Below are 16373 nucleotides of genomic sequence, written 5' to 3'. Positions count from 1 at the left end.
GTATAACTACATAACTCTAATAATTATTCTTATGCTTGTATAGATCTCTATAACATACCATTTCAAATTATATAACAGGATATGTGATTTTCATATTTTAATCATTTATAAATAGTTAAAGTGTGCATGATCTATTCAGATATCTAGTATAATAATATTCCACTTGCCTGGAGAAGAAGGGAACATCTAACAATCTTCTAAACATGAAAAAATTACACAGGCCTGCAATGGTTTTATTGTCTTTTTTTACATGTTTTAAAATATTTATTTTACGCCAAATCCGAAAATTATATCAATATTTCTCCACCACGTAAAGATTTTTCACAAAACGTCATATGTACTTTCACATAAATGAATCATTTTTATTGAAATAAGATGACATTGTATTATGTTTAAAACGTTGACAACCACTGGCTATAAATTTCTTCAGACCAATCGCGACGTGTGAATCATACCCATCGTTCTAGAACACATGAGAAACACTTGTCCCACGTTTATGTATTGCTAGAATATAAACGGTTAAAAGCCCGCATGACGAATCATTTCTGAATAGTATTTTTTCATGGGTGCACTTTGATAATATTTTCTTTCCTTTCAATATAATTTATTCTTCGCTGTAGCAACAAGATGAGGTGTATATGACCAAAACATATTCTGTTGTATTTGAGGTAAATTTGTTGTAAAGAAACAAAAGCGAAGCATTAAAGAATTCGTCAAAAAAGCGTACTACGTGTATTTTAGAATGAAACTTGAAGACCAAGATAAATCTTGGGCTGCATACAAAGTATGCACCGTTTGTGTCGAAGAACTGTGGCAATTGACTAAAGGCAAGAATGCCAGTGGTCTTGTGTAAGCCTAGAAACCATGAAAATGACTGTTATTTTTGCTAATGTAACTCACAGCTCTTTCAAAAGCAAAATCTTCAACAAGGAATGTTTTTGGACCTCAGATAAGGAAATTGGGTTTGAATGAACAGTTTCGGAAAACAATGAGGAAAGTTGAAAAAGAAATTTTTTTATTTTTTGAATTTCGCGCACAGCTACACAAAGGTTATCTGCACTAACCGTCCGTAATTTAGCAGTGTAAGACTAGAGAGAAGGCAGCTAGTCATCACCACACATCGCCAACTCTTAGGCTACTCTTTTACTAACGAATAGTGAGATTGACCGTCACCTTATAATGCCTCCACGGCTGAAAAGGTGAGCATGTTTGGTGCGATAGGGATTTGAACCCACCACCTTCAGATTACGAGTCGAACGCCTTAAACTGACTAGCCATGCCGAGCCATGGAAAGGAAGTGTGTATTGCTTTGCAGGATGTTATTAGGAAACAACAAGGAAGTGTGTATTGCTTTGCAGGATGTTATTAGGAAACAACAAGGATCCAAATTACGAAACCGTTGTCAACAACGTACTCGATAAACCCAAAGAATTCGGTTCTAATATGAGATTGAACGTTGATTTCTTGCACTCTCATATTGACTATTTTCCTGAATATCTAGGTACCATCAACAAAAAGCAAGGGGAAATACTTCATCAAGACATTAAGGAAATAGAGAGAAGGTATCAGGGAAGGTGGAACCTCATCATGATGGGTTGATTACTGCTAGTCATTGAAAGAAGATGTTCCAGACGTAATACATAAAAGAAAGACCACAACATTTAAATGAAGATAAATATTTGCTTAACATCATTGCTCTTCCCTTTTCTTCATGTTGTTTTTATTTTTATCAACAGACGCAATAATAAAAAATGTTCATTGTGTTAAACTAAATAATAACTTGATCTAAGTAAGTGTTTTTCTTTTTGATTTTGTAAAAATTCCACGTAATAGGAAAAAGTGAGTATTATTTTCTACATCTGCTTAGCTGAATTATGTAGAATCTATTATTAAAATCAAAACAACTTTTATGAAGTTTAAATTTGCAGACCTATGTTATTCCATTTCCCAGTTTCAAGATTACAGCTGTACAAATTTTCATTTGTATGTTTTATCAAATATATCTCTTTTTACCAGCCAGATTAAAAACAGCGAAACTATACTCTGTCCAATTTATATGTATTTCTGAATACTCGACAAGTTATGTCAAACCGAATACTTTATTTGCTGTCATTTATCAACATGAGAATTAGCTATAGATAAGAAGAGAAAAATATTTGTTTTGATATTTAATAACTATTTATACAGTGAAAAGATCGTAGGTTTGAGCCTCATCTCACAAAACATGCTCGCCATTTCAGTCGTGGGGGTGTTATAATGTGACGGTTAATCCCACTATTCATTAATAAAAGAGTAGCCCCAACGTTGGTGGTGGGTGGTGATGACTAGCTGCCTTCCATCTAGTCTTACACTACTAAATTAGGGATGGTTAGCGCAGATAGCCCTCGTTTAGCTTTGGGCGAAATTAAAAAAACAAACAAACAGAAAAGTCTTGATTATTTATATAATGTATGTGTGCATCATCGAGAGAAATAACAGAACTTCATTACAGTCACTAATACTTAAATCAATCAATCTGTTTAACGTCAACAAATACTGACTGCGAAATATGTTACACAGAAATATCCTGAGAACACATACAGTAATTGATTTTTTTTTAAAATGCCTATAACATTCAGTGAAAGAGATTACATTGTCAACACTTTATTGTACTTTGTAACGTAAGCTGAAGTACTTAAAGAAATATATATACGAATGCTCAGAGAAATGTGAAGAAAATCAAAAGCCTGTATGGCTATTTATTTGAAGTCATATTCTTTTATCTTATGTTCAGTAATGTGCGCTATATCCTCCATGTATTCCATATATCAACTATCTTTATAGACTGGTACAAGATATTCTGAACATTAGGTCTTTTGAACATTAATTGGTATTTCAAAATGCTTTGTTTTCTTGTCGCCAGACATTATTATAAGTACATCAAGAAAATACATCTTGAAGAAATATTAAAAAAAAAAAAAACGAATTAGAAGATAGTCAAATATAGACCTATCAAATTTTTAAAAGTTTTATATCCTACAATATTTGACAATATATCTCAAATGAGTGTAGATCATTGATACAGCCACCTGGTGGCTCTGCAGTAAATCTCACAGCTTACAAAGCTAAAATTCAGATTTAGATAGGGGGCGGCAGACAGAGCACAAATAATCCATTGTGTAGTTTGTGCAAAGAAAAAACAAACAATCCGTTTGTGCTGATTTTGAAAAAAAAACATTAATTAACCATCATATTTCCCTATTTCTATTTGACAAGTTTCGGTTAGTTCCTCTCCATTTTATTTATGTTTATTGATTGAAGCGTAATTTAATTAACTATAATTTACACTTAATAAAAGAGTTTATGGCAAACTGATTAATATTAATAATGTAGTTATTTAGTTTCTATTTAAACTAATACGAACTATTTGCTTTGTTGTCGTAGTCCTTCAATAACACTTAATTAATAGTTGTATTTCTCACACCTTGACTACCCCTAGCAACTCAGAGGTAAGTATGAAAACTTATCAAGCTCCAGTTCAGGGTTCTGTCTATTCGATTGCCATAGACTAGATTAACCAACGTGCAGAGTTGCATTTAAGTATAACAAAACGTTTTAACACAAATTTAAAGATATAACTTTGTCTTTATGTTTTAAAACACATATGTTTCTTAATTTTCCTCTATGTTATGAAAAATAATACATAATAATATACATGTAAAGTTAACCAAGTTAAAGTTTAAAAAGATGAATTTAAAACAATACATACAGACCTAACATCAAAATAAAAATAGAAGATTCGAAAATATTAATGTTAAAACTACCCTTGTTCAGAATGTTTATACTATTGAAATTTTTAGTTCAAATTCTGCCTCGCTCTTACAGTATGTGTCAAGCTAACAAAATACGTCTTTCTCAGTCTTCTGTTGCTGTTTAATTTTTTAAAACATTCTAATCTATAAACGGGGAAACCATTTTTAGCACGTTTCAGAAAAATAAAAGTCCTTGCTAATTTATGTACCTTAGTAATGTTTAACCTTTTTTTATTTGTATTTGGGATTTTTTGTACGGTTTATTTGTATAACTTGGTCTAAGGGTAAACACATGTTTGTTATTAATATACATTTTTCTGTTAATACCTCAAGCCCTCTGATGGACCAATGGTGCCCCCCGCTAGTACAGCGGTATGTCTTCGGATTTACAACGCTAAAATCAGGGGTTCGATTCCCCTCGATGGGCTCAGCAGATAGCCCGATGTGGCTTTGCTATAAGAAAATACACAATACACATACAAGATCAATGGTAAGTCTGAAGGCTTGTGGCGCTACCATAACACGTTTGATTTCCTTTATGAGAACAGCTTGAATAGCCCCTTGTGTTGCTTTGTGCTTAACAATAAAATATCAAAATAATACTTGTCCTGCCAAAGCAGTCGTAGTACTTAGTATGTTATACAACATTTTAATAAAATCAGTTAAAGTAAATAATGAAAGTTTTCGAACCTCAGTATTGTCATTATAAGAATTTTAAGGTTTCTTAACAGATCCTAACACAGTTTTTCTGTCTCATTAGATTAGTTGGTCATACAACTATTATGAATTTCCTGGTTTTATCCATACACTTTAATATACTCTTTTTGGCCTTAAAGGGCGCTAAAACCAGGGAATGTGTGTGTATTAATGATAGAATTCACACTAGATGAAAGGTAAATTCCATCATTTTTATACTATTTTCGTCTTCATCAACGTTTTCCTGTTACATTTTATGATATTTATACAATGACAGATAGAGTTACCTAATACAGAAAAAAAAAACTAAGACGATGTTAAAAGTCTATTTTTTAACAATAACGTTTATTTACATATCTAGCTTTTGTTTGTTTGTTTGGGAATTTCGCACAAAGCTACACGAGGGCTATCTGTGCTAGCCGTCCCTAATTTAGCAGTATAAGACGAGAGGGGAGTCAGCTAGTCATCACCACTCACCACCAATTCTTGAGTTACTATTTTACCAATGGGACTGACCGTCACATTATGACGCCCCCACGACTGAAAGGGCGAGCATGTTTGGTATGACGGGGATCGAACCTTCGACCCTCAGATTACGAGTCGAGCGCTTTAACCACCTGGTTGGGCAAAAAAAAAAAAAAGAGGAAGATCAGAAATGAAGGGAAGGGAAGAAGATAAGTGAACATTTAAATACCAGTAGTAAAGAGTAAAGGAATACTAGCCTCCTAGTGACACACCGGTATGTCTGCAGATTTATACTTCTAGAAACCGGGTTTCGATATTATTGGTGGGTAAGACATACATATCTCTCTGTGTAGCTTTGTGTTTAATAACTAACGACAAGAATACTAATTTAAACGGAAGAAAGTAGAGTTAGAAAATGTGTGTTAGTCGCAGTGTAAAAAGAGCAAAGATGCACTGTGTGGCATTTTAATATGTCTGTGGCTTGTTGAATCAAATCTAGAGTCTACGTTTAACCATGAGTGCTTGAGACGCTTGTCATTACCAGAGTATTTTAAATTTAGTTCTCCATGAACATTTATTACTTACTGTATAAAGTTGTTACCGATGTATATGCTAGTTTCCTCCAGTTTCAGTGCATAAAAGATAAAGACAGAAACTAGCATGTTTCAATTTGGATTTTTCATTGGCAATAATTAGTTTATTTACGTACAGTTGTGAAACGTAAACCTTCTATATATTCTGTTTTATATTTTCCGCATCTTGTTTATTATTTATTTCCCAGTTTGATTCTGAATATCTTACGTATACCTGTAATTGTGATGTTTACTCCATATTCTGTTTTTATTTTATCACCGCACAACTATCTTCTCTTAAATGGTTTCAGACAGCGAATCTGCAGTTTGGTTGAAAATGTTGAGGGCTCAAACACCTTCGCCAGGCACTCTACACAACACGTTCAGATACGTTCAACTGTTGTTCCACAGCAGATTCGTACCCATGTTGAAGTATCATTAAAGAATCATATTAATCCCAACACTGTTTGAATACTAGTATACAAACTAGTTTTCATATACAAGTTTTTTCGCAGTGTTATATAATGCTCTTGACTTGTTAGCTTTTACTGACATTCATATTTTCTCGCATTTAGATAACATATTTATACAGTCTTGGCCAAAATGTTTGTATATTTTGTAACAACTAGAATTATTTTTAATAAGAAGAAATGCAAATACATCCAACGCTATTACACTGAACTATGTACGTTATATTAGACAACTGCGTAAGTAATTTGTATAACGAGATGAATTCTATGAGCATCACTAAACATTTACTAGAACAGCAAACAGCTTTATCATACAACTGTAGATAGATGTGTAATTTAGTACTTCGTCTATATATAAACCTTACCAAAACCTATATAAGGTTAAAATATGTCATCAACTGATTATAAATAGTTATATCAGTTCATAATAAACATTCAGTACCTAGTTAATCCTCCTCGTACTCTAATAAAACCTCCGCAAAGCAACGTGATATGTTATCAATGAGGTTATTCATATAATCCACAGTAATTTTATCTCAATTTTCGCTAGAAGGCGCTGCAACTCAGCTACCGTAGCTGGTTTAGGGTCGTGGTAAGCAATTTCTGGTTCAATTCTGTCCAACAGTTCTCCATGGGACTAAAATCTGGAGACTTTTCTGACTATTGCAATCTTGTTACGTCTTCCTGATTGAGAGAGTCCTGTACAATATACACATTGCTGGCAGTGGCTCTGTGCTCCTGGAACACAAACGTTTTGTTAAATCTTGTCCTAATATATAAAAAAAAAGTTATCGCCTTCACGTAATGCCTGTAGGTGGCGACATTAACGTTTCCTGCAGAATAATCTCCATATTTATTAGCAGGCCTAGCATGGCCAGGTGGGTTAAAGCGTTCAACTCGCAATCTGAGGGTCGCACCAAACATGCTGGCCCTCCCAGCCGTGGGGGCGTTATAATGTGACGGTCAATTCCAGTATTCGTTGGGAAAAGAGTAACTCAAGAGTTGACGGTTGGTGGTGATGAGTAGCTGCCTTCCCTCTAATCTTACACTGCTAAATTAAGGAAGGCTAGCGCAGATAGCCCTCGTGTAGCTTTGCGCGAAATTCAAAAACAAACAAAAATATAAACTGTATCAATTATTTTCAACGATGTATGCTATTTAGCACAAGTTTTCCTCATGTCACTAGATGAAATGTCTGGAAATGTCAATTATATTTTATAATTCTCGTTAATTAATTTATAACGTCATACGTTTTGTCCCACATGATGTTCTATTAACTCCTCTCGTGCATGTACATCGCTTCATTTATCTTGTCCACAGTTGCAGTAGATCCATAAAAAAATACAGTTGATGGCTCTTAATGCTCCTCGGTTTAAGTTGGTTTGTGAATAGAAATGTATATACTGTTGATACGATCACAGCTCTAAGAACTAAACTTTTCATTCCGCTATAAGTACAGTGGCCACATACCAAGATCACTAAGCATAGTTTACAACTCGCCAAGTACAGTGTTGAATCAAATAACTACACAGAATGTTCATTAGAAAAATCTTAAAAATATAATTATGCTATTCCTAATTAGATGTACAGTTAGAAGAGAAAGAAAACGGTCTTTAGTTCTTCTGTGCACATATGCATAGTATGTTAAGCAGTTAATCCTAATTTTATTTTTATAGAGCATACACAAAGTTTTTGTTCTATTTCTTACATATGTATTTAATGTGATTACATACAGATATCCTATAATAAAAATACCAAGCCCCTTTGTAGACTTAAAACGTTCACTTAATATTAGCGTATGTTATATACGGTAAAAAACAATGTTTAATAATTAAAGCACTTCATCTGGACGTTACTGCAAGTTATGTGAGAGTCAAATATTACAGTCGTTCTTTTACTATTTAAGTAAAGCAAATATATTTAATATATTTTACATTACAATTATTGAGTATTCTATGTTAAAATTTACAGAAACGGAATATCTTTGTTGAATTTCCAGTTGATTGTTGTAAAGATCTGGTCATGGCCCATAATATTGTTAACAATATAATAAACAATGATTTGGAGTAGATAGAGGTCATCAAAGCTTCCAGACTTATCTTTCCTATAAAAATAGCAGAAATCACATAGAGCATTATAACTGGAAATAGAAAGTCTGTAGTTCTCGATCGTGGTTTCTAAAAAATGCTTAAATAACATTCCGTATACATTAAAACGTGAGTGATTGTGTGCACATTCTTTATATAGTATACATTTTAATACGTAATGCATTCCTCTGGGTGACAAATTGCCGATTTCTGCGGAACGTTAACTGCAGAATTTTAACACTGGAGGAGGGAATTTAGTACAAAAATAGAACAGTGAAAAATATTGTTTGTTTTTTTGAATTTCGCACAAAGCTACTCGAGGGCTATCTGTGCTAGCCGTCCCTAATTTAGCAGTGTAAGAGTAGAGGGAAGGCAGATAGTCATCACCACCCACCGCCAACTCTTGGGCTACTCTTTTACCAACGAATAGTGGGATTGACCGTCACATTAAAACGCCCCCACGGCTAGGAGGGCGAGCATGTTTGGCGCGACTCGAGCGCGAACCCGCGACCCTCAGATTACGAAGCGCACGCCTTAACGCACTAGGCCATGCCAGACAATGTGAAAAATATTTTCAAGTTTGTTTGTATGTCAGGAATGAATACTGGAAATTTTATGATCGTTTGAAAATTGCAATTCAAAATGAACTTTGTTTTCCAGAAGAGTGCACCCTTTTCCAGGGGGTTTTCCTCTTTGTTTTCTTGTTAATTTTTCTTTTTTCTTTCATGAAAGTACATGCAAATAAATGATAATTCTTTTATGATTTCGTTTCTTTTTGGGGAGGGATGAATGCTTATGTTGCCCTTAAAACAAATATAGAATCCATAATGGAACACCTTCCTGGGTTCTTCCTTCAGTCGCTTCTTTCCGTCTTCTTTTTTTGTGCCATTTGGCTGATCCTCCTTTTAATTTCCTAATAATCAGGGAACTCTTTGATCGTGTTTGCCTCCTTTATCATCTCTTATCTTTCTAAAAGAATACTTCTAAAAAATGGTAGAATGCCAGTAGGTTCAGAAAGACCCTTCTTTACGTTATGAGAGCATCAGTACAAAATCATTCAACCAATTATTTTTTTCCGGCTTAAATAGCCCCGTGGGACTGAGAACAAATTCGAACCGTGCATCATGTGTTAATAAGGAAGACATTTAAGATTGTTTTTGTTTGATTTTCTGTAAAGGAGTTCGGCTTTAGTAAACATTGCCCTATATGTTGTTAAATTCGTTTAAGTCTCTCTATTTCATCCTACAAGTTCCTTCTAAAAACACTTAGTTTTCAAATATCAATCAAATACATGACTGATTAGTTGTATGTAACACGTGTAAACTAGGTACTAAATATTTACAAGTCAAAGCTACGTCGAAGATAACCTATGGAATAAAATCTACAACGCTAATGAACTGTAACCACAACCGAAACATCTTAAATCACGCATGTAATCAATACATTTATTTACATAAGCCAACGATATATAAAATCCACTTCTGTCTCACCTGTCTCGCGTTGATCCTGAAGGCACGTCTTTATTATTAAACAACAAATGTTTTAAAACGTAGGCTTGTACACACATGATCACAGACCCGGGATTGTTCTAAAGAAAAGGAACAAAGAAATGATTAATTAATGTATTCTAAATACTTTATTCAAATCACATGTTATTTCCTTCCGTTTTCTGCTCAACTAATGTTGACGTACGATCCAGGTGATATGTAAAGTTCTTAATTTCAATTAAGTATTTCATGTTCCTTTAAAGTTGTTAATGAAACACTATCGAATTTAATTTGTTCATAAACTGTTTTCCTTTTGTTTCACTCATTTAGAAACTAGTATTGTCAGAACAAGTTAAACTATAGAACAGTCATTATAAAAGATTTATTATTCAAATTTTTTTTCTCTTAACAGATTTTTGTTGTTTTTATAGTCATAAACAATACGCAACACCAATTATAATACGTATAATACAGTCTAGTAACCAATATATATATTTTTGTGTTGTCCAAAATAATTTATGGAGAAAGAAAAGGTAATTCATTTAATTTTTGATAAATATTTAATATTTTTAAGGCACTTAGTATGTTCCAACTTGTGTAAACGTTTAATTATAAGTACTTGTAATTCACTTTAGGTCTTAACCAGCTACACGTATAGAATAACAAGGTACTTGGGTTAGGGCGCTCGACTCCTAATCTGACGGCTGTGGGTTCGAATCCCCGTCACACCAAACATGCTTGCCCTTTGGAATCGCAATGGGGGCGTTATAATGTAACGATCAATCCCACTATTCGTTGGTAAAAGAGTAGCCCAAAGTTGGAGGTCGGTAGTGATGACAAGCTGCCTTCCCTCTAGTCTTACACTGCTAAATTAGGGACGGCTAGCACAGATAGCCCATTGAGTAGCTTTGTGCGAAATTCAAAACAACAACAACGAAGAGATATTTATGTAACGCGTATAAAATCAGTTCTATACTTCGTAACTAACCAATTCAAAAACCTTCATTTGAGAAGGATTTTTCCGTCATGCTGGTGGCCCGGCTCGAATCTCCGTCACACCACACATGCTCGCCCTCTCAGTCGTGGGGGCGTTATAAGGTTACAGTCAATCACATTATTTGTTGGTAAAAGAGTAGTCTAGGAATTGGCGGTGGGTGGTAGTTACTAGCTGCCTTCCCTTTAGTATTACACTGCACAATTAGGTAACTGCGAGCGCAAATAGTCTTCGTGTAGCTTTGCGCGAAATTCAAAACAACGTTCTATATTTTATTTGAGAAAAAAAAATAACTTCGCTTCCGTTCCATTTAAAAAAAGGATTGATAGCTCTACGTCCCACTCAGACCAGAGAAGTTTAGAAAGAACTATACCGATAAGATCATGAATGTACAAGATGCATATATTTTCAATTATCATTTATTTTAGTCAACTAACATATATGAAACTATCTTGTGCTGTTTAGAAACATGTTAGAAAATCGTGTGGAGTTTTCTGTTGACTCATTTCCAGAACCAGGATACATTTTAAATTCTTTCTTTTTAATAAATCTAAATGATAATTTAATTTAAAATTAGTTGTTATTGGTGAATTTTGAAAGTTATCGTTTCTTAATTCTAAGTATGAAACTCTTATTTTCAAGTGAAGAGCTTAAGGCTTGATTTGTGTATAACTAGCAAAACTTTGATTAGTAATTAATTACAATGAACAGAAAAACAGACTGGTTTTAAAATATTATTATGTCAATGAAAAATATTTTTGCATCACTTAATTTTAAAATAAATGTTACTTCAAAAATTAATATTGTTAACGGCTACACATAGTATCACAACACCAAAAGTGTAACGATCTGAGTTAAAACTCCTTCGAACAATGTTCTTATTTCTGAGCTTATTTACATTAACGCTTTTTACAATAAAAATAATAATAATCTTACTTTAGAAGTCACAAGACCATAACCAAACACTGAACCAGGCTCACGAAAAACCAGATGTGATTTCATCCACTCTTGATTTCCAATAGAAATGCTTCCACCAAATAGTAGAGTCCGTAAAGACTACAGAAAAGAACAAAATCATTTTCGTGACATTGTTCCCATGAACTTAATTACAAAAATATATAAATTAATCGATCCAGTAGTCCCATATAACAATTAACGTATTGTTAGAATTTTGGAAATGTCTTGTATCACGCAGTAAATGGAACACACGGGCAATCAAATATAATAGGCTAATGCGAAAAAGGAAATGTTAAATGCTTTTATGCAGTTTTTTGCTTTGTTTTAGCGCAAAGCTATATAATGTAATATCTGCGCTCTGACTACTATGAGGAATCAAACGCGAATTTTAGTTCCTTAATTTCTTAAATTTACAACTAATCCACTGGGGAATGTTATGCAGAGAAAACATTTTGAAAAGAAATTTTAGTTTCAAATGAAATTGTTTTGAATTTAGAGAGCACGAAAAGTTAATAAATTAAAACAAACGTGTATATATCAGGTCATTCCTTAAGTAATATCCGATTTTAGGTTTAGAAAAAGAAGAAGGATTTCAAACGCTTTTAATGTTATTTAATCAATAACGTATGTTCCATAATTATTAATTAATTACTACCAACGATTCACAAGCTTTTGAATGCCACTTCTATAAAATTCTTGAAATTTGGAGGAAAATAATGTAGAGATGGTAGTTTTGATACCTGCTTGTGTTCCAAGATATTTTCCGTCAAAATAGTTCTGAAAACTTTGAAATTGATGATTATCAGATGAGATAAGGTCTGGAGAATAAGGAGGACGTGGAAGGTTTTCCACACTAGCTCTTCAAACTTTGCAGATGTGATCTTTGCTGTATGGGGCCGTGCGTTATCCTGGTGTAACACAAAACCTTTGCAATTAATCAAAGCAGGCCACTTTTCTTTCAGTGCAATATTCAAGCGCTCTGATTGTTGACAATACAAGTCTGATGTAATTATTACATTGAGTGGCAGCAACTCAAAGTGGATCACACCAACTTTGTCCCGCCAAACGCTTGAAAAGACTTTCTTAGGGTGGGGGTCCATTTTGGCTGTGCTTTAGCCAGTACCTGCACTGAGCCATTTACTGCATTGTTTGACATTTATATAATATATCCAATTTTCAGCTTCAGTCACTAACCTGTCGAAAAAAACGTGAGCCACATTCGCGAAAGTGTAGTGAAAATGTCCACTCTTGCTCTAAGTTTGGCTTGTGTCTAATCGTGGGGATCCATTTCCAAGTTTTGACACATTTCCAAGCTGTTGCAGATGACGGTGAACTGTTGAATTAAGTTCCTGTGGTAGTTCTTCAACTGTTGCAGCACAATGTTCAACAAGTGCTACCAGCAGTAAGTCATCATTAAACTCAATAGGACGACCTGAACGTGGCACATCACTTAAGCTGTAGTCACTGATCTGAACTTCTGAAACCATCTTCGACATTTTCTTTCATTGAAAGACTCCGCATCATAAACACCTTGAATGTTTTGTGTAGTTTCTGCTGCACTACTGCCTTTTTTTAAACTCATAAAGCATTATATGTCTAATGTGCTTCTCAGACACATCCATCTTCATAAGAGTTTATTTGATTAATGATGTGAGAAAGTGGGGTTGGATAAGTTTCTTTTATTTGTCTAAACATTTTATACACATCCTACTACATATTCTAGTCATTAAAGCCTTCTACAAAGACAGAAATGATGATGCACTTTCTGTATTAAATTTTCGGACATTACATTATGGGTTGACTTCATAGTATGCATAATGTTTAATCTAGACGTTTAATCTATTTTATACCTATTTATTCGCAGTTTAACCTCTTTATTTCATTGGATTTTATTTATCTTTTGTAAAATTCATGCCTTACATTGTCCTTCTAAACGTCTTTAAAACTGCTAATCGTAATTAATTCTTATGTGACAAAGAAAAGAGACCCCCTGGTGACACGGCGATATGTCTGTGGGCTTACAATGATATAAATCTCCTCTGACAATTGCCCATTGATAGCCCATTGTGAAGAAAATGGCAGAATCAAATCGACTAATGCATTATTTTTCTTAAATGAATTAAATAAGCCTTAAATTTGGTATTCAGTAATACCATAATATAGCGTACAACATAAAACCAAAGCGTAAAGCCTAACTCACAGCACAAGGCGAGTGCAATTTAATTCATAAGGGAGTCAACATCACAATATGGCTTGCAGTTTGCAATATGTTGAAATCAACCTTACAAAATGACTACAGTTTTCATCATGTGTGAGTCAGTACCACATGGAGACTGCAGGATACAGCATATACGAAAATGAACTGTAGTTTACGATGTATGAAAAATCAACATCAGACTTCGACTGCTGAAATCAAGTTCATTTCAGGAAACAGAATATTTCAAAAATACTGAAAGAAGACTAGGTTACAATGTTCTTCAAAGAAGTAGAATAACACGTTAAACATCAGAACAACTATTTGCTTTAATATTTTCTATCATTCACTTCACTTTGACACCTAAGCTAAACAAGTTCTCTTTTTCTTATCAGCGGAAAGGTGAGGACTAAAGTAGAGGACAGAGGAAAGTGAGTCAGGAAATAAAACGCCTTTAAATGACGTAAATGAATTATCTTATTTCTTATTACATAACACCTTAGAATATAAAAAAAACAGTAATTGAGATTACAGTAACAAAAACTTGCATGAGTAATTGGAACATTTAACAAAAACCTATAAGGTTTATTGATATAACTCAAAATTCTATGGCTAACGAAAGACAAATAATTTTTTTTTAATATCAGAAAAAGAAAGAGAAAAATTGCTGATTAAAGTAGATAATTAGTTCGTAAGACAGCACAAAAAGTATTTAAAATGTGTAGCAAACCTGACAGCAAAAATGTTAATCCTTTGTAAAAGGAACTTTTATAGAACATATGAAGACGGAAAAACAAATGTTAAGTGTAAAATATGTGTAAAAATACTAAATACAATTAATAGGGTTGTACTTGAAGATGAAAAGATACATATATCTATAAAATTCTTCAGTCTCCGGCTGATGTGGAACTTATAGGTTCCATACTTCTACTGTAGCCATTTTAATAATTACAATGGCATTTCACAATTATATTATTAATACGACTGAACTCTTAATGCCAAATGTGAATCCTTCGATGCCATAAGAATAAGTCTAAACTTCAAAATTGCCATTACATTACTCTAGAAGCTGGGATATTGCTACTTGTCAGATTTGAAAGCTATGTTATGTGCCATCTTAAAACCGTCAAGTATGGCAAGGTGGAGTCCTCGGAATTGATAATCAGGGCCTCCTAGTTACTTAACATCCCTCATGAAACGTTACACCAAAATTAGGCTCAGTATCTTGGCGTTGGACTGATGATGGTACGAATATTCTTAACGGAGAAAGTAATTACAGTTATAACTCTTCTACAACTTAAAGTACCAATTAATTTTAGTGGCATCTTGGGGCTAGAACTTCAGCTCAAAACTCAAAACTCGGCATGCTAACTATTTTATTTTGCCAGGTCCTATATAGTTTAGTAAAGTTAGACTTTCATGTTTACTGCATTTTCAGTCCACCGCTGGGACAGCGATAAGTCTTCTGATTTACACTTGTAAAAGCTGGGGTTCGATTCCCCTTGGTAGACACAGCAAATAGCCCGATGTGATTTTGCTATAAGACAAACACACATACTCTGTTTTTAAGCAAACGTACACTCTAAAGATGACGTTTAGGAATGGAATATTGTCTTCATATGTTTAGGGCTCAACTTTCCACTGGAAAAAACCCTAAACTTCCATCACTAAGACACAAAATTGAATGATGGCTGCTACTAATATAGAAAAAAGTCCTTCTCTGGACTTCCTGAAGACGGGAGCTGATTAGCAGCTAAAACATAGGACAAAAACTAGTTTTCAATGATTTACATTTTCTTGGAAATATTATTGTTTTTATTTTATGTTTACAGATCACGTAAAATACGCTTTTGCATTCTAAACGTGTTGAGATGTTCAATATATGTTTAGACTCTAAAAGGCTTACAGGAACTGAATAAGGTATGTGCTTGTGATCTAAAAACAACGAGTTGAAAAAGATTCACTAAAATTTGAAAGAAAGAAAAATACTCCCCTGCCTCATACCTTTATACTACCTCCAGCAACTAATACTGTTAAAGTGCATGTAGGGTCAAGTGCCTGATGTTATTTTTACTTTACCGTCACTACCAGAAAGATAGAATCAACTCGTTAAGTTATATCGCGTCTCCATTTCATTGTCCATAGTGTGAGCTCTAAGCATCTTTTTGATGTTTATTTGTGAAATATTTGGTTTTATGGCCTGTTGTCAGCTGTCACATCACCGTTTAGCATAATGTAGTCCATAATTGTCGAATCATGACCACCATTGACGAAATTTATCATTTGATGTCTATTGTACCTTACAAGCCTGTTCATTCAAGTTTTTCTCGGTAATTTAGTTACCAAAGATATGGCCACGTTTCCAATAATTACTTGTACTAAAAGAGCACCTATTGTCTTTGAAAACCAAAGAGGTTTTAGCTCTGACCCATTATCCCCTCCAAACAAATCAAGATATATTTTATAAAGCAGTCACCTGCCACACAATATGAATAGTTTATTTTACTTAAACGAACAGATACAGTACATTATAATATGTGTTTGTATGATTCTAATAAGGCTACTATTAGTGTATGATTAAGTCATACTAGCTGACATGCTCGTTTAACACACGTGGAAGACAAGAGTGGCATACGTGGTTGGATCCGAACGTCAACCGT

At 33.8% G+C, this 16373-nt stretch overlaps 1 protein-coding gene across 1 annotated transcript in view; it reads right to left on the bottom strand.

Annotated features, from left to right (window-relative positions):
- The window catches only part of LOC143246493 (inactive ubiquitin carboxyl-terminal hydrolase MINDY-4B-like), a 91408-nt gene that overhangs the window by 18491 nt on the left and 56544 nt on the right, over positions 1 to 16373 (bottom strand). The window contains exons 6-7 of the mRNA XM_076493343.1: positions 11499 to 11618; positions 9572 to 9669 (exon numbers count right to left, since the gene is read on the bottom strand). Coding sequence (XP_076349458.1) covers positions 9572 to 9669; positions 11499 to 11618 — 218 coding nt within the window. The remainder of the gene's footprint in view (positions 1 to 9571; positions 9670 to 11498; positions 11619 to 16373) is intronic.

This window comes from Tachypleus tridentatus, chromosome 1, assembly GCF_004210375.1.
Source record: "Tachypleus tridentatus isolate NWPU-2018 chromosome 1, ASM421037v1, whole genome shotgun sequence".
Taxonomy (NCBI): Eukaryota; Metazoa; Arthropoda; class Merostomata; order Xiphosura; family Limulidae; genus Tachypleus; species Tachypleus tridentatus.
Note: the sequence above shows the minus strand (reverse complement) of the source record. Positions and strands in the feature narration are given on the sequence as shown.